Source organism: Lontra canadensis, unplaced genomic scaffold (genome assembly GCF_010015895.1).
Source record: "Lontra canadensis isolate GAN:19392208 unplaced genomic scaffold, GSC_riverotter_1.0 scaffold105, whole genome shotgun sequence".
NCBI lineage: Eukaryota > Metazoa > Chordata > Mammalia > Carnivora > Mustelidae > Lontra > Lontra canadensis.
In genome coordinates, this window is record NW_022631099.1 from 3,410,914 (window position 1) to 3,434,986 (window position 24,073).

Sequence of the window (24,073 nt, forward strand, 5' to 3'; positions counted from 1 at the left end):
ATCCCTCACTCCTCTTGAGTTGCCATAGTGAGCGACCTGTCAGGTCCCAGGCTCAAGAGCAGAAGCTGGGAGAAGGCTGCAGGCTTGAGGACCATTCACGACATCCATTAGAAGCATTAGAAGCCCGGCCTTCCCTCTCTCCATAATGGACTAAATATTGGCCTGCCACACTAATGGGCGGTTGGCCACAAAGAAGCTGTAAGAGCTAAAGCCCTGTTCCTTATTATGTGGATTTCAATGACTGGTGAAGTGCTTTTATCATCTCCATTTGCACACTTACACATGCCTGAATTACTCGGTGCCTGGGTCAGCCCTGGTCATGAGCATGAAAAAGGCTATAGGACTAGGAACTGAAAAATCACTGTCCGCATCACCCATACACACTGTGCCAGGCTTTGGGGTTATGGAAAAGCAGATTCCAAATCACCTGTTAACTCCTAGCAGGGTCAATGTCATACCTCATCCAATACTGGGATGCAGACTTGGAGAAAATAGGCACTCCATCCCATAAATTGTATGGAAGTTACAATTTACCAAGAACACTTTCCCAGCAAAGTATATCAGGATTTATCCCTGGGGGGATGGGGAATAGGGGGTAGAGGGAGCATGACTCTATGAGTCCCTCATTCCTCACAGCAACAGGTTGGTTGGAGACATTAGAAGGCCCACCACCCTAGAGTAGTAGGCTCCTGCTAGAAGTCAAGAAGCCCCCAGTGAGCACTGACCAAGTTGTTTAATCTCCCCAGTCTAAGCTAGGACTTTGGGTTTTCTTTCTTTGATGGAGGGGGGAGTATGTTCTGTATGTGTGGAGAAAAAGAAAACAAACACTGGTGACAAGGAGAGAAAGGACATTCTTAGGACCTTCTTTTTTTTTAAGATTTTGAGTAATCTGTACACCCAATGTGGGACTTAAACCTACAACCCCGAGATCAAGAGTCCCACATTCCACCAACTGAGCCAGCCAGGTACCCCTTTTTGGACTCTGGACAAAGTTCCTATTCTCCTCTTTGTGACTATGCAATAGGACTGTGCCTCTTTGACCCTGCACCTTAGGCGTGGCCCTGAGACTTGCTTTAGACAATGAGATGTCAGTGGAAGTGACATGTATCATTTCAGTGGAAGTATGAGAATAAGGTAGAAGCAATATTTGAAAAGACAACGACTGAACATTTTCCAAAACTAATGAAAGACACTAATCCACAGATTCCAGAGGCCTAAAAGTAAAAACAAAGAAAGAATAAATAAAGAGACCCGCATGTCAACATAATAGTGAAACTACAGAAAAACCAAAGATAAAGAAAAGCTCTTTAAAACAGACATATTGGGGCACCTGAGTGGCTCAGTGAGTTAGAGCCTCTACCTTCTGCTCGGGTCATGATCCCAGAGTCCTGGGATCGAGCCCCACATCAGGCTCTCTGCTCGGCAGGGAGCCTGCTTCTCCTCTCTCTCTGCCTGCCTCTCTTCCTGCTTGTGATCTCTGTCAAATAAATAAGCAAAATCTTAAAATAAAATAAAATAAAATAAAATAAAATAAAATAAAATAAAACAGACATATGAAAAGAAACAGATTACCTTCAAAAGAAGTTAGGTAATGATGGAATTCTGAATTCTCAACCACAGCGGGAGCTGGAAGAAACTGAACTCTGCTTCAGTGGGAAGAAAGGAAAAAGCACAAGTATCCTCCATTAAGTCATCCTTCAAGAATGAAGATGAGATAAACACATTTTCAGATAAAACTGAAAGGGTTCATCGTGAAAACGTTCTAAAAAGTAAATTTCTAAATGAAAACATAGTGATCCCATGTGGCAGGTCTTAAAACACATGTAGCAGAGAGGAGTCAACATGAGGACAGTTGTCCACAAACTTGGACCATGTCAAATGATAACTGTAGTGTTGTCTTAGGATCTTCTTAAAAATTAGGCTTAAGGGGCATCTGAGCAGTTCAGTGGGTTAAGTGTCTGCCTTCAGTTCAAGTCATGATCCCAGGGTCCTGGGATAGAGCCCCACATCAAGCCCCATATTGGGCTCCCTGCCTAGTGGGGGGCCTGCTCTCCCTCTCCCTCTGCCCCCCCCCCAGCTTGTGCTCTCTCTCACTTGCTCTCTCTCAAGTAAATAAGTAAAATCTTTAAGAAAAATAAAAATAAACAAAATTAGGCTTAAAATAATAACATAATAAGTTAAGAGGGAAGTAAATGTAGAAAAAATCCTGTATTATTTGGAAAAAGGATGAAACTATTATGAACTTGAAACCTTGGTAAGTTATTTATGAATGTCTTAATTTGTAATCACAAAATGATTAGAGAATGTAGAAGTTACAAAATCATGGGGGAAATGGGATTTTTTTTAAATCTATTTAAAATCAGGGTGGAAAAGAGAAAAAATAAAACCAAAGCATTGATTAGGAAGCACAAAATAATATAGTAGATTCAACCCCAAATACATAGGGAATTATATTAAAAATGTAAGTTTAGAAACAGTTAAATGACAACAGACATGCCACAATTTTGAATGGCAGCTTTTCCCAAAGCCACCCTGCCCCTTGAAAGCAACGGACAAGTAGCCTTTTGCTGATGACTCAAGCTGCCCATTGTGACCTTTCATGACTGCTCCTTGACATCACACAGCATAGCTCTCAGACTCAAGGGCAGCAGGCTTGTACCTTCTTTACCTTCCTGTGGGGCAGCTGTGGTTTTCTGGCTCTTGCTTTATAAGGTTCTTCTGTCTCACCTGCCATTTGTAACCCGGTCTCTGTGAAGCTGCCCCCGACAGTTCCTGTCCTTTTCCTAACCTACCACTCGTGGTCCCAGAGCACAGGAAGCATGAGTTGTTAAGAACGTGGCTGACAGAGCTCTAAGGGCCAATTCTGGGCAGAGGACAGCTCCATCCTCCTTACCAAAGTGTTTTTCCACAAAGGGCATTTCATTTTTACTCTGGGAAGTGAGCTCAACTGCTTTAAGAACAATTTCTCATGGAACCCGAAGCCTTAGAAATCTGCCCTTACAACCCTCACCACCGAGTCCCGCTCAGCAGATTTCAGTACCACCTGGCATCGTGCAGGAGGAAGAACCCCAAGAAAGCCAAAAAGATGGCCAGCTGCAAATACAATGCCTGCCACGTGGTCCCCATCAAGAAGCTGGAGGAACACGAGGCGGCCTGCGTCAACAGAAGCACAGTGGAGGAGGAGGACGGCTTGCACCCCCTGAAAGCTAGCCTTCCAAGTTCAGAGCAGAATGGAAATGCTCTTCCAGGGCCCCCCTGGCTCCCCAGTTCTGATGTCTGGAATGTCGATGGCACTAACTGCCATCCCATGTTTGTCCTTAAGACTTTTGTTCCCCAAAAGCTTGTCTGTGAAAGCGATACAAGAGAGTCAGAGAGAGAAGCCCACACCCCGTCCCTGACCACCCCCCAGAAGACCCTCAGACCAGGAGAGTAAACCACCAGCAGCAGAAAGGAGCCGCTCGCCTCTTACGTGGCTAAGAGAAGATGCAACTCACCCAAATAAAAGCATGCAAACTGAACCACCTGGGCTACCTTTTTATTTTTTTTTCCATGTAGCAATTGGTAGAGGTTTAAAGGCTGGCAGGACATTCTGCTGGCAAAGACGGGGCAAATAGGCACTTTCGTAACACCACGAGAATGTAAGCTGGTAAACCTCTGTGGGGGGCAGTTTGGCATTAGCTGTAAAAATCACCAGTACGCTCTGCTTCCATGAACTATGCCACTTCTAGGAATTCATCCTGTGAATATGGTCACACTTGCGGAAAATGAGGTAAGTACAAGGTTACCCACTGCCATGTTGTTTTAGCAGTAAGGGTCAGAGTCAGAAATGGTCTAAATATCCCTTAGGGGAGGGCCCGATTAAATGAATGATGGTCCAGCCATACAAAGACGTAGTATGCTGTCATGAGAAAGGGTAAGGAGGCTCTTTCTGGACTAGCTTGGGAGGGCTAAAACACAGTGTTTAACTCAGACACCAGCAAACTTCTTCTCTAAAAGGCCAGAGAGTAAACATTTTAGGCTTCACAAGCCAAATGTTCTCTGTCACAACTCCATCTCTGCTTTGGTGGCATGGAAGCAGCCATAGACAGTATGCAGACACATGAACGTAGCTTCCAATAGAACTATGTATAGAAACTGGTAACAGGCCTGAAGTGGCCTATGAGGAGCAAAGTTTGCCACCCCCTGGTTTAAATGAGAAAAGCCAAGTCTGGAATACTCTGTATATTATGCTACAATTTTGGCAGAATTGTGAGAGAGAACGTGTATACGTATGTGTTTATATTTCTATAAAATTTCTCTCAGGGACACACTAGAACAGGTGTCTGCCCACAAAGCCTACAATGTCTCCTATCTGATCCCTTACAGAAAAAGTTGGCTGGTCTCTTCCCTAACAACTTCTCATCTCTCCCCAGGGATGAGAACTAGGAGAGAGAGAATTTACTATAGACTCTTTAGTATCTGGTATTTATTTTATCCACAGGAGACAAAAAAAGAAAAATGTTTAATTCTGTGGTTTATGTTACACCTCACTGTGTCTCATGAACATTGAAAACCCTGCCTGCTTTTGCTTTGGAACCCTCCCCTCAGAAAACCACACACCAACACAATGCTATCTGGAATTCTAAGAGGATTCACAGACCAAATTCATCTGTCATCATTTCATATGTAAGAAACTCAAGACTAAAAATGGAAGGTCCCAAAATGGTAGTGGTATTAACTGTTGAGGAAGATTAAGATGAAATGGTGATGCCTCAGAAGGCTGGCGAGTTCGTGATGGTTGGCACTCATGACTCTTCCCTCCCTCATGACCCTCAACAAAGGCATACCTCAACCGCACTTTAGCCAACAGTCTGTGTAACAGTTGGGTTCTCAGAGGAGAAAACACTGGAATAGGTTAGATCTTCTTGCTCATATTGTGTCAGACAATTTTGATCATCTGCCACAGAGTGGGGCCTGCAGTCCTTCAGTGCCTTTTACATGTGAATATATATTCTGGCCAAAAAATTAAAATACACTTTCTTAAACAGCAAGAGACTAACTCTTTTGAAAGTTTTTCAGGATGAAATTTTAACTAAGTTATTTTTAAGTAATCATAACTTTGCCACTTCTGGGCCCTTCAATTCTTTCTACAAAGTGCATAATAAAGATTTCTTCTTGCAAAAAAAAAAGAGAAGAAGAAGTTCTAGGCGTTGGCTTTAGAAACACCATGATTAATAAAATACATGAACTAGAAAACTGTCATATAGGAAGCAGGTGAAATAAAGTGATCTGTAGGACACACATCTGTAAACTACAGACCACCAGGACCAGGAAAAAGAAAAAAGTAACTTGGTTTGGGGCACGAATGAAACAAATTGGTCATGAGTCAATTGTTGTTGAAGCTAAGTGATAAATTTTACTATTGTTTCCATTTTTATATAACTCTGAAATCTTCTATACTAAAAGGTCTTTTAGGGGTGCCTGGGTGGCTCAGTGGATTAGGCCTCTGACTTCGGCTTAGGTCATGGTCTCAGGGTCTTGGGATCGAGCCCTGCATCAAGTTCTCTGCTCAGCGGGGGCCTGCCTCTCTCTCTCTCTGCCTGACTCTCTGCCTACTTGTGATCTCTCTCTGTCTGTCAAATAAATAAATAAAATCTTTAAAAATAAATAAATAAAAAATAAAAGGTCTTTTAAAATACATGTATATTTATTAAATGCAATGTGGGATCCCAGATTGGATCCTGGAACAGAAAAAGACCTGAGTGGAAGAACTGGTGAATCCAAATAAAGTCCATAGTTTAGTTACTGGTATTTTACCAATATAAACTTCTTCTGTTGAACGCACAATGTTTTTGTAAGATGTTAACATTAGGGAAAGCCAGGTGGAAAGTATATGGGAACTCTTTGTCCTATCTTTGCAAGTTTTCTGTAAACCTAAAATGATTTCAAAACAAAAAATTTAAACATACACAGATTTAAACAAATTTTATACGAACAAATTAAACACACACAATATTTAAACAAAATAGCCAGGACTGAGGCCCAGCTCCACCTCTTCCTAATGCTGGATCTCCAGCACAACCCAACCTTTGTGCGATTCTGTTTCCTCATCCACAAGGTAGGGATGACAAATTCCCAGGACTATGTGGAGGATTAAGGGATTTAACACATGATAAAATCAGGACAACTGTCTATCACACAGGAAGCTGTCAACTAATGCTACCTACTAGTAGCAGAAATGGAGGTGGTATTAATGAAAAGAAAATGTAATGAGGTGAGAGAACAATGATAAGTGAATATTTAAAATATGTACACAGGGGCGCCTGGGTGGCTCAGTGGGTTAAGCCCTTGCCTTCAGCTCAGTTCATGGTCTCAGGGTCCTGGGATCGAGCCCCGCATTGGGTTCTCTGCTCGGCAGGGAACCTGCTTCCCCCTCTCTGCCTGCCTCTGTCTACTTGTGATCTCTGTCAAATAAATAAAATCTTTTAAAAAAATAAAAATATGTACACAAAATTAATCATCTGAGAAAATCATCAATTTTTCATTTAAATTTATAAAACAAAACAACGAAAATCGGCCAGGAAATGGCATCATCAGAAGAACAGAAACAGTGACAAGTATGCATACTGAAAAGTTTTAAATAGCCTCTAGAATCAGAGAAATATTTTTTATGTAATTCAAACCAGGCAAAAGGAGAAAACAGACCAGATTACAGATAACTATAAATTCAATTAAGAAAAAAAGGGGGAAAACACAAAATAAAATGGTAGAAATCAATCCAAATATGTCAATAGTCATATAAATGAAAGCACACTTAGCCCACCTATTAAAAAACATTCATGGGCGCCTGGGTGGCTCAGTGGGTTAAGCCGCTGCCTTCGGCTCAGGTCATGATCTCAGGGTCCTGGGATCGAGTCCCGCATCGGGCTCTCTGCTCAACAGGGAGCCTGCTTCCCTTCCTCTCTCTCTGCCTGCCTCTCTGCCTACTTGTGATCTCTGTCTGTCAAATAAATAAATAAAATCTTTAAAAAAAAAAAAAAAAAAAAAAAAAAACATTCATTTACCTCTCTAAACCAAACTCATGTCTATTCTGAGCAGTATCAACCAATAACTTCAAGCCAAAGATAAACACATGAAATATGTGCCACTGCCACCACCTCCCATGCTTATAACAGACATAACTAATCAATCACAGCACTTTCCTAAGCCTGGATAATACCTTCTGAATCTTTCCCAACACAATGCTCCAGGATGCCATTATGCAGAGATAGAAGTAAGCTCTATCTTGACAGAGCCCTCTGTAGGTAAGTTTTCCACTTGGCCCACTGACCCACATGGCCTGACCTGAGGTGTTTCAGGAAAAATAAGGAATAAAAGAGCTTAAGAAAAACTCCTGTCTGAACATCAGGGAAGAAAGACCAGGCAAGAAAGCCATGTCTGTTATAAATTCCTGGGCTGGATCTCAACAGCTGTTCCCTCTCCTCAGTCCTCATTCCTTGCCCCTCCTGGGCCAGTCTCCAGAGAACATCGGCTACAAGCCACACGCTACGGAGAGCGTCATAGAAACATTTGTTAGCAGTGACGGTGATCACAGTAAGCTAGTGCTGGGCTGGGCACCAGTGGCTGAATCACAAAGGAGAGCCCGTGGCCAGGGAAAAGGGCCCACCAGCCCTGGGCACCAGGCAAGCTTTCCAGGTTCACATTGAGGACTCCTGGCAAAGAAGGAGTCTAGTAGAAGAGCTTGTGTCCTAGGGCAGGGGGCTCTGGCATGGCAGAGGAAGGAGGAAAGAAAGGGGAGCTACACTGGGACCAGGTCCCTTGCAGATATTGTTTTATTAAGATCTGTAACAGGGATGCCTGGGTGGCTCAGTCATTAAGTGTCTGCCTTCAGCTCAGGTCATGATCCCAAGACCCTGGGATCGAGCTCCGTGTCAGGCTCCAAGAAGCCCTTTTCTCCCTCCCTGTCTGTCCCCCCACCCCCTGCTCCTGCTCTCTCTCAGATAAATAAAATTTTTTAAAGATCTGTGACCCAAAAAAGAACAATAAAAGATCTGTGACAACAGAAAGTGGCAACTATTTTTATTTCCAATATACAAACAAGAAAAGTGAGTCTCAGAGAAGCTACATAACATGCTTTGGTTCACAAAGCAAGTGATGTAATGAATTTGAACCCATCCCCAGAAATTCCATACTGAATATGTATAAACCAGAAATGTGTATATGAGCTCACCAAAAGATTAGGACAAGCTGTTTACAACAGCTCTATTTACAATAGCCAATCCAGAAACTTGCCCTATGTCCTTCAGGAGAATGGGTAAATTCTGCAAAAATCCTATCATGGAATTCTATATACTCGTGAGGTTAAAAAACTGTAACTACCCAAATCAACATGGGTAAATCTTACATACTATTAAAGTCCATTTACACAATGTTTTTTTGTTTCTTGTTTAAAAAAAAAAAAAAAGGCAAAACAGGTGCCTGGCCGACTTGGTCAGTAGAGCACGGAACTCTTGATTTAGGGGTTGTAAGTTTGAGACCCATGCTGGGTGTAGAGATTACTTAAAAGTAATCTTTTAAAAATAAATAAAAACTAAAATGAAAAAAAGGTAAACCAAATCTACGTGTTTGAGGTGAGGAGGGGGTTTCTGGGGGTGCTGGTCGTGTACTACTTCTTGATGTGGGTGCTGGTTACATGACTGTTCACTCTGTGAAAATTCAACCAGCTCTGCACTTGGGATTTATGCATTTTGCTCTCTGTATGTTGAACTTTTACAAAAAATCTTTAAAAACTGAACCCATGCTAGGGAACCTGGGTGCCTCAGTCCTTTAAGCACCCGTCCAACCCTGGATTTCAACTCAGGTCATGGTCTCAGGGTTGTGAGATCAAGCCCCATGCCATGCTCCCCACTCGGTGATGACGTCTGCTTCTCTCCTTCTCCCTCTGCCCTTCCTCCCTCTTACTTGCACACACACTTGCTGTCTCACTCTAAAATAAATCTTAAGGCAGCGCCTGGGTGGCTCAGTGGGTTAAAGCCTCTGCCTTCGGCTCAGGTCATGATCCCAGGGTCCTGGGATCAAGCCCCACATCGGGCTCTCTGCTCAGCAGGGAGCCTGCTTCCTCCTCTCTGTCTGCCTGCCTCTCTGCCTACTTGTGATCTCTGTCTGTCAAATAAATAAATAAAATCTTTAAATAAATAAATAAATAAATAAATAAAATCTTAAAAAAAAAAAAAAAACAAAAACCGGAACCCATATCTAATGCCTATGCTGTTCTGAACCACACCACTTCCCCAGCTGGTAACTACGAAGCGGATGGTGACACAGAACAGGACAGACTGAAGTGCAAACCTGCAGGTCAAGACTGGCTAATGCCCTGTCCCCAGCCCTACCTGGGACCTTCCCCTTGGAGCACTCCGCTGAAGCATGGAACTCCATGTGAACTCCTCCTATACACGGTTTCTTGAGCATGAGAAAGGGATGACAAAGCATTTTGTCGTAACATCTTAAGAGCCTTATTTCCTGAATCCCAAGGTGTGCCAGTGTTCTCTCCAGCCCCTCAGCACCTCTGACAGGTTAAGGATTCTCCCCATTTTATCATGAGCACTCCAAGGCTCAGAGGAAGGAAGAGACATAGCCAGTACCTGGGGTTCACATCCAGGTCTGTCTGATCCAAAGTCAGAAGAGCCTGGAAAAGCTAGCCTGGTGTCCTGGGGAACACTTAACACACAAGCAGAGTCACATGGCTCTGGATTCCAGAACCCTCCCATCATACTCATTTCCAGCCCCGTTCTGGGAACTCCAGGTCTCCTAAGTTCCTCCTCCACCCAGTTGAGCCCAGGGTGCACTATCCATTATCCAGGGCTTTCAAGTGAACACAAGTCTACCTTGTGTATCAGCTAGTTATTTTTAAGATTTTATTTATTTGACAGAGAGACAGTGAGAGAGGGAACACAAGCAAGGGGAGCAGGAGAGGGAGAAGCAGATTTCCTGCCGAGGAGGGAGCCTGATGTGGGGCTCGATCCCAGGACCCCGGGATCGCGACCCAAGCAGAAGGCAGACACCCAACAACTGAGCCACCCAGGTGTCCCTGTATCAGCTAGTTATTACCATAATAATGCTGAGTAACAAATCACCCCAGTGTTCAGCGGCTTAGGACAACATTAACATTCTTACCATGCATCATTTGGAGGTTGACTAATCCAGGTCTACAAAAAGCTGACAAAAAACTAGGATAGGGATGCCTGGGTAGCTCAGTCAGTTAAGCATCTGCCTCTGGCTCAGATCATGATCCTAGGGTCCTGGGATCGAGTCCCACATCGAGCTTCCTGCCCATCTGCTTCTCCCTCTGCCTGCCACTCTCCTTGCTTGTGTTCACACGCGCTCTCGTTCTCTCTCTGACAAATAAATAAATAAAAAAATAAAATCTTTTTTAAAAAAGGCCATTGAATATTTAGTCCACAGGATTAGCATATGACAAAAATAAGATACTGCCCCCAATGCCTGCAGACTATAGATCCTTCCAGATGCATGACGAATTATAAAATTGATCATATGTTTGACCATAAAGCAAGTTTTGACAAATTTTGAAGACTTGAAAAAACACAGACTATGTTCCCTGACCACAGGGAACACAATTAAGATAAAAAATCAACACACACACACATACACACACAAAATGATAACACTTCCCCCACCTCTCTGGTCCCAGCTGCCCAAGGCTTTTCTCACTACCACATCACATCAAGGCAGAATGAGACATTTGCTGAGCACCCACTGGATACCAAGGTGGGCTGTGCTCTGGGCAGGGCACAGGGACTCTTTCCCAGAGAGGGGTGACATATTCTCAGCTGTGCCTTTCTGAAGGGCATTTATGACTAAGGCTTTACACCTGTCCTTGTCAGACTGTCCCATTCAATGTGTACTTTAGCCTAGATACCTACCGGGCAGCCCTAGTTAACATACAGGTAAAACACCTTCATCCTGGCCAGCTGAGACCACTGGTCTACATCAGTGAAAAGTCTGATCCTTAATTTGTACCAAAACTCAGCTTTAATTACCTTAAAACACACACGGCCAAAGGTGGAAACATAAAACCCATTTAGAGAGGGTTGAATCACTATCATCACTAAATCCAAGACTTGGTGACCTGTGGGAACAGGACAGATTCGATTCATGCTAGGATCTGCTGAGATAGTGGCTAATTCTGGCAGTCAAGACTCCCCAGGTAAGACTGGCCTATCAGCCACCTGTCCTGAGACCCTGATTTCCCCACAGACCAGCTTCCCATGCACCCTAGTCATTCCTACTTTGGTATTACAAAGGACAGAGGATTTTTTTCCTCCAAATAAAGAAGCTTTTTTTCCCAACTGCTGTCCAACAATGGAGCTGACTGCTGAGTAATAAAGTCACCTCTCGCAGTCAGAGGAGGTGTTCAAGCAAGGGCCAGACAACTGCTTGGTGAGGATGCCAAAGAGAAGGCCTGAAAACTGAAAAATGCTTCAGGGACTCTTCCAAGACCCACAAGAAACTGCTGTGGCTCCCTTTACATGCTGCTGCAAACATACCAGTGGCCACCAGGTGGTGACAGAGTCACACCATCGCTGCAAAAGATTTAGTAGCCCAGAGCACAACTTCATGAAATACCAAAAACCTGACTGAAAAAAAATAAAAACAACTAAAATTAAAAATAGGATTACCGGGGCATCTGGGTGGCTGAGTGGGGTAAAGCCTCTGCCTTCAACTCAGGTCATGATCTCAGGGTCCTGGGATCGAGTCCTGTATCAGGCTCTCTGCTCAGCAGGGAGCCTGCTTCCCTCTCTCTGCCTGCCTCTGTCTGCTTGTGATCTCTTTGTCAAATAAATACATAAACAAATAAATAAATCTCTTAAAAAATTTTTTTAAAAATAGTATTACCTTGTTAGTGTATAGGAAAGCAACTGATTTCGGTGCATTGATTTTGTATCCTGCCACATTAAAAAATTGCTATATGAGTTCTAGTAATTTGGGAGTGGAGTCTTTTGGGTTTTCCACATAAAGTATCATGTCATCTGCAAAGAGAGGGAGTTTGACCTCTTCTTTGCCAATTTGAATACCTTTTATTTCTTTTTGTTGTCTGGCTGCTGTTGCTCGGACTTCTAGCACTATGTTGAATGACAGCGGCAAGAGTGGGCATCTTTGTCATGTTCCTGATCTTAAGGGAAAGGCTCTTAGCTTTTCCCCATTGAAAGCGATATTCACTGTGGGCGTTCATAGATGGATTTTATGAAATTGAGGAATGTGCCCTCTATCCCTGCACTCTGGAGAGTCTGAACAGGAAAGGATGCTGTATTTTCTCAAATGTTTTTTCTGCATCAATTGAGAGGACCACATCGTTCTTCTTTCTCCTCTTATTAATGTATTCTATCACACTGACTGATTGCGAATGCTGAACTACCCTGCATCGCAGGGATAAATCCCACCTGGTCATATGGTTTCACTTATTTGTGGAACATAAGAAGTAGCAAGGAGGACATTGGAAGAAGGCAGGGAAAATTGAAAGGGAGGAAGTCAGAGGAGGAGATGAACCATGAGAGACTATGGACTCCGGGAAAACAAACAGGGTTTTAGAGGGGAGGGAGGTGGGGCAATGGGTTGGCCCTGTGATGATTAAGGAGGGCACGGATTGCCTGGAGCACTAGATGCTACACACTAACAATGAATCTTAGAGCATTACATCAAAAACAAATGATGTACTACTGTATGGTGACTAACATAACACACACACACACACACACACACACACACACGATATTATGAAAGCCAAAAAAATATAGCATTACCATGTGATCCACCAATCCCACTTCTGAGTATACAGCCAAAAGGACTGAAAGCAGGATCTCAAGCTACGTGCACAGCCATGTTGACAACAGCATTATTCACAAGACAAGAGGTGGAAGCAACCCTAGGGTCCGTCCACAGAAAGATGAATGTGTAACTAAAACGTGGTCTTTCTGTGCAGTGGAATATTATTTAGCCCTAAAAAGATAGGAAATTCCGACCCAACCTCTAAGAGGGATGAACCTTGAGGATATTATGCTAAGTTAAATCAGCTGTCACAAAATGACAATACTGTATGATTCCACTTTATACGAGATATTTAGAGTAGTCCAATTCATAGAAGGTAGAATGGCAGTCGCCAGAGGCTGGGGGAGGCGGAAATGAGTTGTTTAATGAGTACATTTCAATTTTGGAAGCTGAAAAAATTCTAGAGATCTGTTGCATGACAATGTGCATAGAGTTAACATGGCTGAATTGTACACTTAGAAAAGGTTAAGACAGCCCTGATATGAGGAATTTGAGAGGCAACATGGGGGATTTGGGGGGTAGGGAAGGAAAAAATGAACCAAGATGGGATCGGGAGGGAGACAAACCATAAGAGACTCTTAATCTCACAAAACAAACTGAAGGTTGCCAGGGGGAAGGGGGTAGGGAGAAGGTGGTTGGGTTATGGACATTGGGGAAGGTGAGTGTGTAAACCTGGTGATTCACAGACCTGTACCCCTGGGGCTAATAATACATTATATGTTAACAAAAAACTTTTAAAAAGGTTAAGATGGTAAACTTTGTTATGTATTTAAACACAATCTAAAAAAAAAAAAAGAATAAAACTGAGTCTGGCATGTAGGGACCTGGGATTATCAGTCTTCTGTAAACAGACACTAGGGTTGCTTCCACCTCTTGTCTGTTGTGAATGCTGCTGTCAACATGGGTATCAGTTATAAGCTGAGACTGGGAATCAGGCCTTTGGAATCACTTTAATCTCTGGGCATCACAGCACAGATGAGTATTGATGGAGGAAGGCCTGCATCTGGGAAGCAGTGGCATGACTCTGGGAAGGGTCTCTGGCTCTTGAAGGGGCTGTGTCTGGGTGGGTGGGATGGAAGGAGCAGTGGTCTGTCATGATGCACATACAACTCTTGGATCATGGATGTTTTTTGGTCAGTCCCTACAGTCACACAGCAAAAATTCAGGTCTTCCTTTGGTCTTGGCAAGAGGACAACTCCATCTTGATCAGGGCATCTGCGTGGCTCAGTGAGTTAAGCATCTGCCTTCAGCTCAGATCATGATCTCAGGGTCCTAGAATGGAGCCCCACATGGGGCCCTCTGTTTGTCAGGGAGTCTGCTTCTCCCTCTCCCTCTACCCCTCCCCCCCTGCTCTCACTCTCTCAAAATAAATAGATAGATAGATAGATAGATAAAAGAGGACACCTCCACCTTGAATAGTCCAAAAAGAGATCCTCATGAATGCTCAACGATGGCCAGAGCAACACTGATCTGTCTTAGTTTTCATATTCATTCAAGAAATATTTGGTGAGCACCTACTATGTGCCAGGCGCCAATGAGTACTGGGGATAAAGCCATGCACATGGCAGGTAACATCCCTGCTCTCTCGAAAGTTACAGGCAAAAGGGAGTCATACAATAAGCCAGTACAACACAGGTGTAACTGCAACCAGACAGGCCCTTCCCAAGCGGATGTCCCACTGCCTGAGAAACGCAGGCAGGTGGAGGGGACCCAGGTGGCTCTCACCAGAGAAACCACATGGCACAGACTGCCCTGCATCTGCCAGGACTGAGTTCTTGGGGCGAGTGAAACGGAGATGCTATGCAGCCTGAGGAAGAAAAGATAGCAATGGCCCCAGACATCTCATTGATTTTGATCAATGGAACGGTTAGTACCGTTAATCCCTGCTTCTCCAAGTGCAGCTGCCTGACTCTGCATCACCTGGAAACTTGTTAGAAAGGCAGCACGTGGAGCGCCACCTGCGAGCCTCCCGGACCAAAGTCTGCATCGTAACAGGATCCCAATGCGATTCAGGAAGATCTGGGAAGTACTTTACCGGACCCTGAGTGGTGTGGTCACCTCCGAGGAAAATGGGAGTGGACAGACGGTCTGCATTTTAATCCGTCCACTTCTGCATCACTTGAATTTCAGGCGAGGCTTTTACATTTTAAACAGAGACAAAAAGGTATTCAAAGCATCTTAGGAGACGATTCCCTTTATTAAGGGGGAGATATAAGATGCAAATAAATGTACTAAGTATCTCAAACATCACACAGACGCCCTGTACCTAAACCTAGGCCCCACCGCTTCCCACGACGTCCACCCGCCCCACTCCTCCCCGGGGGGGCCCTGGCCTGCCTCCGACCCCCAGCAACAACCTGGAGCTGAGAACACCTCTGTCCCATTCGGAATTCTTCACGACCGGGGAGAGCGCTGCTCAGGGCCATGCCCTGCGCCTCCAGCCTCGTGCGGGTCCAGCCCAGGCTCCAGCCCTCGGCGGCGGCCTCCCGCTCCGTGAGGGCCTCACACCAGTGTCCCGACCATACAAGTATCCACACGCCCTGGTTCCCTGTGACAGCATCTCCATCAACAAACCACCCCCACCCTGAAATGGGACTTAAAACAATACCGAGTTCCTATTGCTCCTGAGTCCGTGCTCAGCCGGGCAGTTATTCTGGACTGAGCCAGATCGGGGCAGGCTGGAGGGCTCAGGATGGCCGGGCTCACGCGACCAGACTCATTTAAGCAGCTGGCCATTCCCGCCTCTCTCTGCAGGCTCTCCCACAATCCCTCACGTGGCAATTAGGAGGTTCCCATTGGCCAGAATAAGTCACGTGACCCCCACGTGGGCGTGGCTTCCAGGAGTAGCTGTCCTTTGGTGGTGGTTACGGGAGCCCTCATCCCCAGACTCTGACCCTCTCTCCTTCGCTTCCAGGCCGTGTTGGCCAGCAGATGCCAAGCCACCGCCTGGGTCTTCTCAGAACGCTCAGCTTTGCCATCCTAGCTGAACTCCACCCTTCCCTCCTACTATCGTCCTCCCGTACTCCCTCCCTGAACTCAGGTGCTAGGCATCTGAGCACCTACCTCCATCTTGCTTGTCACCCTGGCCTAGGAAACACTGAGCCCTGGACCATCCCGGATGACCCAAGTTCCTGAGGCCAGCCACCGGCTGCAGAACCCACTGGAGCACTCTGTGCCCCCATACTCCCAGTCAAACTGCAGAGGGGCTGTCAGCGCTGGTTCTGGCAACCAGTACCCCTGCCCATGTGGACTCTCCCTCCTGGTCCCCATGGTGGCCAGACGCTGCAGCCAGCCTTCTCACTCAAGCCTCCCCTTCCTCTTAGCAGGCAGTCTGGCGCCCATGCCATTCATTATTCCTCTGCGTTCTCTCTTAAAAGCCTCTCTTAACTTCTGGCATGTTGTGCATGGGTGCTGGCTTATAGCTTGCCCATCCTCTCTAGAATCTAAGCCCTGTGAGAATAAGGTTGTTTGGGAGAATCTTGGGGTTAATTCTTGAATCCTCAGCACCAGAACAATGCCAGGTACAGGGGCACCCTTGACGTCTGTTCATTTAACGCACGAAGCAGAGAACAGCTCCAGAGCAGAGTTCACTGGAGCTGGCAAGTTAACAGGTTTGCAGTTAATAGGTGCACAGGAAAGAGCCTCAGGACAAGCCATGGGCTGTGGCGGGAGAGGCACCCAGGAGCAGGCACTGGCGGAAAGCCCCTGGTGGGTTGTAGGTGAGCTCACTGAGGTGCAACCACCTATCACCTGCCTAGGAATCACCCCTGGGAGCCTCTGATCAACTCCAGGGTGCAAGGTCGGGAGGGCAGGTTGTCCCAGAGACTTGCTGCATCTGACTTTAATGTAGGTGTTCCACAGACTGAGTTGCCTGTGAACTCTTGGGATAAAGATCCCGGGTCCCCACCCTCACTGGAGTCACCCATCAATGCTGTCAGCCCTGCAGGGAACAGAGATAGAGCCTGGGCCCTGCATGTCCCCCGAGGGCTGGGGGTGGGGGACAGAGGACAGAAGTCTAGGCCAGGAAATCAGCAAAGGCACAGGGCCATGTGGCAGTTGTGTCCTAGCCATGAACTGACGGGAGCCTCTGGCTCAGCCACAGGAGCTCCAGGAAGCAGAGTGGAGTCCTTATCCCTGGTCTCATTCCCAGGCCTTGGCTCTGGAGCAGGAACCAGCACTCAACCAGGCTCAAATGGGGCACAACTGTGTGTGACTGGGTCGAGGGCCACTTGGGGAGGGCTGTGCCACACTGACAGGACCCCATGTGCAACTTCAGCTGGGCAGGGGTGTGTCAGATTTGAACCCTGGTGTCCTACCTCCCCAGGAGGGCCCCCAGCAAGAGGATCTGTCCCTAAGTCTCCCTTAGAAATCAGAGGCACTGCAGCAAGAGTCTAGAAATGGGTCCCAGGCAGGTACCCATCCTGTGATGAACTGAGACCTCAGCCCCCGAATGGTTGCGTGCCAAATCCCATGAACTCTACTGCTGAACATCTCACTCCCTAGTCCAGACCTTGTCAAACCTGGCACCCGTCCTGCTTCAGTCCCCAGCTTCCAGCCAAGTGCCAGCCAGCCCACGGCACCATGATCCAGGTGGACCACAGCACAGGCTCCGACTGCTGCCATGGCCTTGGCAAGCTGAGGCCACTATGGCCAGAAGTTCTGCCCAGCTGCTGGTCCCTCCTCGTTTACCGGTCTCACCTGGGGGCTGGGGTCATGGCAGGCCAGGTCCACCATCCATGGTAAGGCCAAACAGGGTCCTCATGCATGTCTCCCTCCCTGCTAACAGCCAAGAATCCTCGGAGCTTTGAGACGGCCACTGGGTGCAGATGAAACTGCCTGCAGCACCCTGGGCTACTGGGGGAAGGCATCCAGAGACCGAGACCTGGACTGTACAGACAAGGCTGTGCTCTGAGGAGGAAGGCCCAGGTCTCCATATCCCTAAGGCCCCAAGGACAGTCACCAGGGAGTCAACCCCTGACCAACAAACCCAACAAGCAGGGGACAGGAGAAAAGTGGAGTCTACAACAGCATATGGAAAAAGGGAATTTTATTTTTTTCAAGAAAATGTACTAACAGGTTGAGGGAAGGAGCACGCTGGCCACTCCCCTGTTCTAAGCAGGGGTCTGAGATGAGGCCAGACTTGACCAGGGCTTGAGAGGAGCTAATGGGACTCCCTGTGGCACTGGGGAGAGGACCAGGCAGGCCCAGGGGTGGGACTTTGTTCTGTTAGCACCAGGAACCACCCGCACCCATCACTGGACTCAGAGACAGGACAGCGAGCGGCAGGCCCCGCTCTGCCTCCACCTGAGCAGTCTGGGGAGGGGCTGGTGGCAGAAGGCTCCCTGCAGGAGGTTATCTGAGTATGATGCTCAGACTCACAGACCAACCTCGGTCCCCCCAGCCCCCTGTAAACATAAGAATGAGCTCGTAACCACCAAGCCCTTAGGACAAGATGAGGGTCCGAGACGTGTGGCTGGGCTTCAAGCGGCCCAGGAGCTGCCGGGCTTTCTCTTGCATGAAGAGCTGGTCCCTGGTCCCCCCGCAGGCCACCGTCTTCCAGGCGCTGGTCATCTGGGAGGAGGCAAGAAAGTTACCATCCAGACAAGGGCAGCACTTCCCCAGCAAACGCTGTGAGCATGGCCAGGAGGAGAGGGGAATGTTTCTATGACCCTCCTCCCTTTTGAAGCCACAAGCCTTCTTGTGCTCCCTCCACCTTCCCAGCGGCCCTGGAGAAGTTGCTCCTGTTTCTGGGCTTCCTCAGATGTAGAACAAGGAGGCTGGACCGGGCGACATGGCCGTGCCCATGTGGCACCAGCCTCCTCATGGGGAAATGTGACAGCCAAGCAGGCTGGTGGGAAGGAGCAGCAAGAAATTCAGACCAACAGACAGTGAGGTGCAAGCAGCCAGAGCAGCCCCTGCCCCTGAAGACAGACACAGGCTAAGCAACTAAATACAGAGATAGTAATTAATTACAGTGAGACCACGCCATACAAGAGGGGCTCGTGGGGGGGGGGTACTTTCCAGCACATGGGCTCCCTCCTCGAGGGAGTGGCGTCCAGACAGAGATCTGAAGCGTCTGCTAATCAGGCGAACAGAGCCTGAGAAGGGCATTCAGGCAGAGGCAACAGCCCGTGCCAAGCCCCACAGTAACACCACGCTGGTGGCCGGCACTCACAGGGGCAGGTGTTGGAAAGTGGCTTCGGGGCTTCGGGGCTGCCACCGGCTTCTCGGGCTTCGCCTGCAGGAAGCCCTCGTTGAGGAGGCTGGTGTCCTCTTTGAAGCCCGGCACCATGAAGCTGGAAGAGCTTGATAGGACATTTGTCGGCTGAAATGAAAACGGGAGGCAGACTCACCCTTCTGCCACAGGCGTGGTGGGAAAGAAGGAAACCAGTCGCAGCCCAGCAGCTGCACCTCCAGCATACTAGATCTTGGGCAGACGTGGACTTCTCTAAGCCTCAGTGTCCTCTTCCAGACGGGGACTTCTCTGTCAAGTGCCTGTTTCAGAGCCTGGCACCTAACAGATGCCCAGTAATGCCAGTCCCTTTTCCATGGAACTGGCTTGGCGCCCCCAGCCTCAGGCAGGGGTGGGGGTAGTCCAGCTTCTCCTGGGACCAGAAATCTCCACGAGCAACCACAGATGCCAGCATCAACCGCCACACACAGAGCTGCACAAAGTACACACAGCCCGGCCAGCCTCCCAGTTCTGCTCGACCTTTATTCTCCTAATGGTCTGCGGGACTCAGTGCTCTGATAGGAAAGAACCTGAGGCTTGGGACAACTAAGAGATCCCAGAGAGCATGGGCCAATGTCGGAACTCCACCAGGCTCACCCCACCCCAAATCCCATGTTCTAAACTACTTAACCACACAGCTTTACAGTTTGGCAAATATTTTATGTGCCCAAGAAAATGCCTGTTGCAGGTCTGGCTGCACGGTAGTAAGTCCCCAGCCTCGTGGAGCTCCCTGCCCAGGGCTTCTCTGCAGCAGTCCTAAGTCCCCAGATCTGCATGATCTCATCAGGCAATCCTTTGTCTCTCCCCGCTCCACCCCACTCCTCTTGTTGCCGCCCACTGGCTGAGGCAGCCCCCTGCCAGCTGCACGAGATCCACAGCGCCCATGCTTTCTGAGCACAGGCTCTGTGTTGACAACAGCACCCTTCCCGAGCTCAGCCTGGAACTGGACAGCACCCTTCCCAGGGCTGATGTGCCTCAACCACCTGCCTGTGCTTCATTGAGGCACGTCACCAACCCTCTCCACATCGCCCCAATAAGTAGAGTATGAGAGAAGGGGCTGGGGACCCAGATTCATGGTTTTCAAACATGTTCTAGCAATGCAATTCTAGCAACGCAATAAACCCTTCTGTGAAAGACGTGCAGAGCTGCCCCGACTGAAATCAGGCGTGGGTGTTCAGCCCCACTTTCTCCATCAGCCCCTTATGGCTGAGCCTGACACCCAGAGCCCCGGCCAAGAAGCTCCAGGCCAATCCACCACCAGGATCCCCTCACAGCTAAAGGGTTCTAAAGGCAGAGGGCCTCCACGAAGACTCCCTTCTCCCTGTGGGAGAGGAGCCTTCTGCAGTTCTGGGCAGGGGGAGCAGGCGAGGGGGCGGCTTCTCTCTGACCCCTTACCAAGGACAGCACCTTGGGCAGCGTGGACATCACCAGCTTCACGTCTTCATCCACGATGTCAAGAGCCAGGGACTTGCGGACCTTCTTGATGGGGCTCCGTCGCAGCTAGGGGTAGGGAGGAGGGAGACAGGGCAGACGTTTAGGACTCCCCTGAGTCACCAGCAGCAATTTGGGGACACTTGCCCCAACACCCTGGTCACAGAGCCACACCCTGATGCAGTGGAGCCTTCAAGCCAGGTCCCCAGCTGCCAAGGATTGGGGTGGGGGTGCAGATAGACCAGGAGAACCTGGCACCATCACAGACTCAGTGCCCAGGGCAGACCATCCTGCCCTAGGCAACCACCGGGAACCAAGACACAAACACCTCCACCCAGAGACCCATCCGTCATCCCCGAATGGACCATGCACAGCTCCCAGACCTCTACCGTGCCAAACACACCCCTAAACAGGCCCAAGAGAGAGTCATCCAAGTTATACCTCAAATACTCACCTGCAGATGAGAAACACAGACACATAAAACCGAGGGACATAGGCCTGTTACAGGAACACCCAGCCCCACACCTGAGCCTCTCAGCAGCAGGCCAGGGGTCAGCTCTGGGACTAACTAACTCAACCCCCAACCCAGCAGTATGCCCATATTGGTACCACCAAGGCTCAGAACCACCATCTGACATGGAGAAGCCAGGGAGGACCCTGGGTCATGTTCTCTGAAACCACATACCCAGGGGCCCCTGATCCATGGGCCCCTCCCAGACTGACTGCCCACCTTCCCCACACACCTGTCTGGCACATTCCCATCTTCCCACCTCTCCCCAGAAGAAAGCATCTGCAAAAAAGGGGGACACGGAATCCATCTACTTTTAGGAAACCACATACGTGATGTAGTAGGGGTGTGGCTTCTGGGCTGGCTTGGGACAACCCCAGCCCTGCCCTCTGCACCCAGGTGTCCCTGACCTGTGTCCCCGCCAGCTCTCTACCTCACCTGAAGCAAATGTCCCCCACCTGGCTCATACAGCCCAGATGCATGGCTGAAGTTGTTTGAGGATGTCCCTTTAAATCCTCTCTTTGTGCCCCTTTCTACTTACTCCCTTACTGCCATGTGCATCGGAGGGTCACTGCTGTGTTTGCCTATTATCTGCCTCTGCCCCCTAAACTCCAGGAGGGAGTGACCACGTCTGGGTCTGTGTCACCATCTTATCCACTGCACCCAGCCCAGAGCCTACTTTAGAAGGGTCCAAACACAATGCTGCTTAAGGGCCTAGCTCAGAGGAGGTAAAGGGAGGGTCCGGAGCACCAGGACCCCACTTAGCACCAGGAGCCCACTTCGGTGGGTTTTGCTAACGCCCACTCTGTGGAACAAAGGGCCTGGGCTACAGCTCCACCCCCTCTGCACTCTCTCCCCCTCCCCATGGCTCCGCCTCCCCTGGCCCAGTCTGCCCTGCCTGGCAGGAAGGGGATCTCCAGCCCCACTGGCCACTCACCCCAGCCTTCCTCTTCTGCTTCTCAGGCCTCGCCTCGTCCTCAATGATGAGCTCGATGCCGGCCTCTGAGCGCAGCACCTCTTTCAAGTCCTCCTCCAGGTGTGGGGTCTGGGGCTGAGGGTGGGGTGGGGCAGCCCAGGTGAGGCTCCACAGCCAGGCTCTAGGAGCCTGCCACACCCCGGCTGTCCTAAGCAGTGCAGGAAGGAGGCCTGGGGCCTGGATGCAGACCTCACGCTCAGTCCCGCCTTGCAAGACAGACAAGCAGACACTGACCTCAACTCACTGAGGGCTGTCATGAGCCAGAAGTATCCCCACATCACCACAGCAACCCTCACACAACCCTGTGCAACAGCTGTCATCTTCCACAGGAGAGAAATGGGAGGCTCAGAGAGAGCAAGCGCCTTGCCCAAGGTCACAGAGCTGTGGAGTCAGAACCTGCACATGTTTGAGCACTAACCCCCACCCTCTTGGATCCGCATTAATTGGGACTCTTCGTTCCATTTCCTGCTCTTGGGCCTGTGGGGTTCCAGGAGACCTCTCTGGCCTCAGGGGTAGTGGACGGCAACCCCGCAAAGACACCGAAAAGCCCCTACAGGCTATAATTTCAGTTGCCAAGGCCAGATGTACCCTCTCACAACTGCCTGGAAAGCACAGCAGTGTCTCAGTGTCTGGGACTCATATCCCCACCTGAACTAGAGAGAGCAGCGCTAACTAGTGTTTCACTGGGCTCAGCTCATCAGCTCCGTCCCAGGGCCAGTGAGACCACAGCCAAGAGAACCCCACACTGTGGCAGTGATGGCAGGGGAGAGACACACCACAGACCCAGTTTACAGGCCAAATGCTTCTTGACAACCTTTCTCTCACCTTCAATTCATTTCTAGAACTCCTGCCTGTTTCAGAAAGCCCAAGGTGCCAGCTGTTTCCACCGGGGAGAGCATGACCATCCCACTGGGAGGAGTGGGGAGAAGGGCAGTCTGCCCACTGCTAGGAAGCTGCCTCCTCACTGGCCCCTCAGGCACCCCCACAAGGAGGCTTTCCCGTGTGTGAGAGAAAGCACCAGCCACTGGTCAAAGGCTTCAGTGTGCGGAGCCTTCAGCCACTGCCTCCGAGCCAGTCCTTCTCCATTACAGCCCCTGCCCATCTGCCCCCCCGGCACGGACAGCGCACCGGAAGCGCTGAGCTCTCCAGGCACCAGCGTGTCATGTCGCCCCCCAACCCACCACACGGAGCTTCAGCAGGATGCCACTGCGTCTCAGCACCAGCCGGTGTCCACCCAGCACATCGCAGGTGCTCAGGAAAGGTCTGTTGAATTGGTGCCTCGGCCTCAGATCCCCCACTTATAAAATGGCATGTTTGCAACTCCTCAGGGCTGTCGGGAGAGTCCCATGAGGTCTCAGAGGGGAAGGGCTGTGTGAGCTGTGCACGGCACGGCTCCGAGGATCTGAGGGAGCCCACATGCACACCTGCCCGGCTGCACCACGTACCAGAGGCTTTAGTGGTCCGTACTTCTCCAGGGCATTCTTGAATGGGGTTGGCGTGTGGGGCGTGTTGTCCATGGAGTACTTCTGATCTGGGGTTACAAACCTGTCAGGCAGAGGAGCCAGAGCAATGGGCTAGGGGACAGATACCAGTCACTCTGCCATAGGCTGCCCAGGACTCCCACCGTCCCTCCACCTGACCTCTGGCCTCTGCAGCAAGGAGGAAGACCCAGGCATATGGTCTCTTCCCATGGCACTTCCCTACCCACCTTTATACACCTGAGGGTCGCCATCGGGCGCTTAGAGGAGGGGCCAGCCTCAGAAAAGGGAAAGAACAGGACATAGACTAAGAGGGCCCTGGAGCCCCAGCCAGGTGGCAGAATGTTTGAGAATGTTGCTCAGTCGTTAGCTGATCGATGATGGGTCTTCATAAACAAGGCAGGCCCACAGCCACACTGCAGGCCCAGCAAGAGAAGGGTAGGGGAGCAAGGCGAGACTCCAGGAAGATCAAGTCCCTTCCCCAAGCTCTCTCCAGACAGCAGGTGCCACAGGGCAAGCATGTGGCAGCAGCATTAAGGGAAGACACGTGATGCGAGATGGTGAGGCCAACACATGTGCTTAACATACCCGAGTCCCCTCATAATGACCGCAGTGGGGACACAAAT

The 24,073-nt window shown here is 49.1% G+C and overlaps 2 protein-coding genes and 1 non-coding gene across 6 annotated transcripts in view; 1 reads left to right on the forward strand and 2 right to left on the reverse strand.

The window, feature by feature from the left end:
- Positions 1–2,933: 2,933 nt before the first annotated feature.
- GTSF1L (gametocyte specific factor 1 like) lies at positions 2,934–3,462 on the forward strand. The gene has a single exon (XM_032838643.1). It carries the CDS (start codon positions 2,969–2,971, stop codon positions 3,431–3,433), a length of 465 nt encoding a protein of 154 aa, XP_032694534.1. The 5' UTR covers positions 2,934–2,968; the 3' UTR covers positions 3,434–3,462.
- A 1,377-nt stretch (positions 3,463–4,839) lies between these two features.
- LOC116855731 lies at positions 4,840–4,955 on the reverse strand. Its single transcript, XR_004380423.1, has one exon. It is a non-coding gene; the product is annotated as a small nucleolar RNA SNORA28 (small nucleolar RNA).
- A 12,897-nt stretch (positions 4,956–17,852) lies between these two features.
- MYBL2 (MYB proto-oncogene like 2) overlaps positions 17,853–24,073 on the reverse strand; it is a 34,590-nt gene continuing 28,369 nt past the window's right edge. For 2 of the 4 annotated variants that reach the window (XM_032838507.1, XM_032838506.1), the window contains exons 10-14: positions 23,415–23,514; positions 21,931–22,044; positions 20,462–20,554; positions 18,998–19,147; positions 17,853–18,393 (exon numbers count right to left, since the gene is read on the reverse strand). In XM_032838507.1, coding sequence (XP_032694398.1) covers positions 18,265–18,393; positions 18,998–19,147; positions 20,462–20,554; positions 21,931–22,044; positions 23,415–23,514 — 586 coding nt within the window. In that variant the 3' untranslated portion in view covers positions 17,853–18,264. Of the gene's footprint in view, positions 18,394–18,997; positions 19,148–20,449; positions 20,555–21,930; positions 22,045–23,414; positions 23,515–24,073 lie in introns of all 4 variants that reach the window. The other 2 variants (XM_032838505.1, XM_032838504.1) reach the window with 1 other exon arrangement.

What these genes read in the sequence shown, in the direction of transcription:
- GTSF1L (XM_032838643.1), top strand. Translation starts at nt 2,969, where the DNA reads ATGGAACCCGAAGCCTTAGAAATCTGCCCTTACAACCCTCACCACCGA.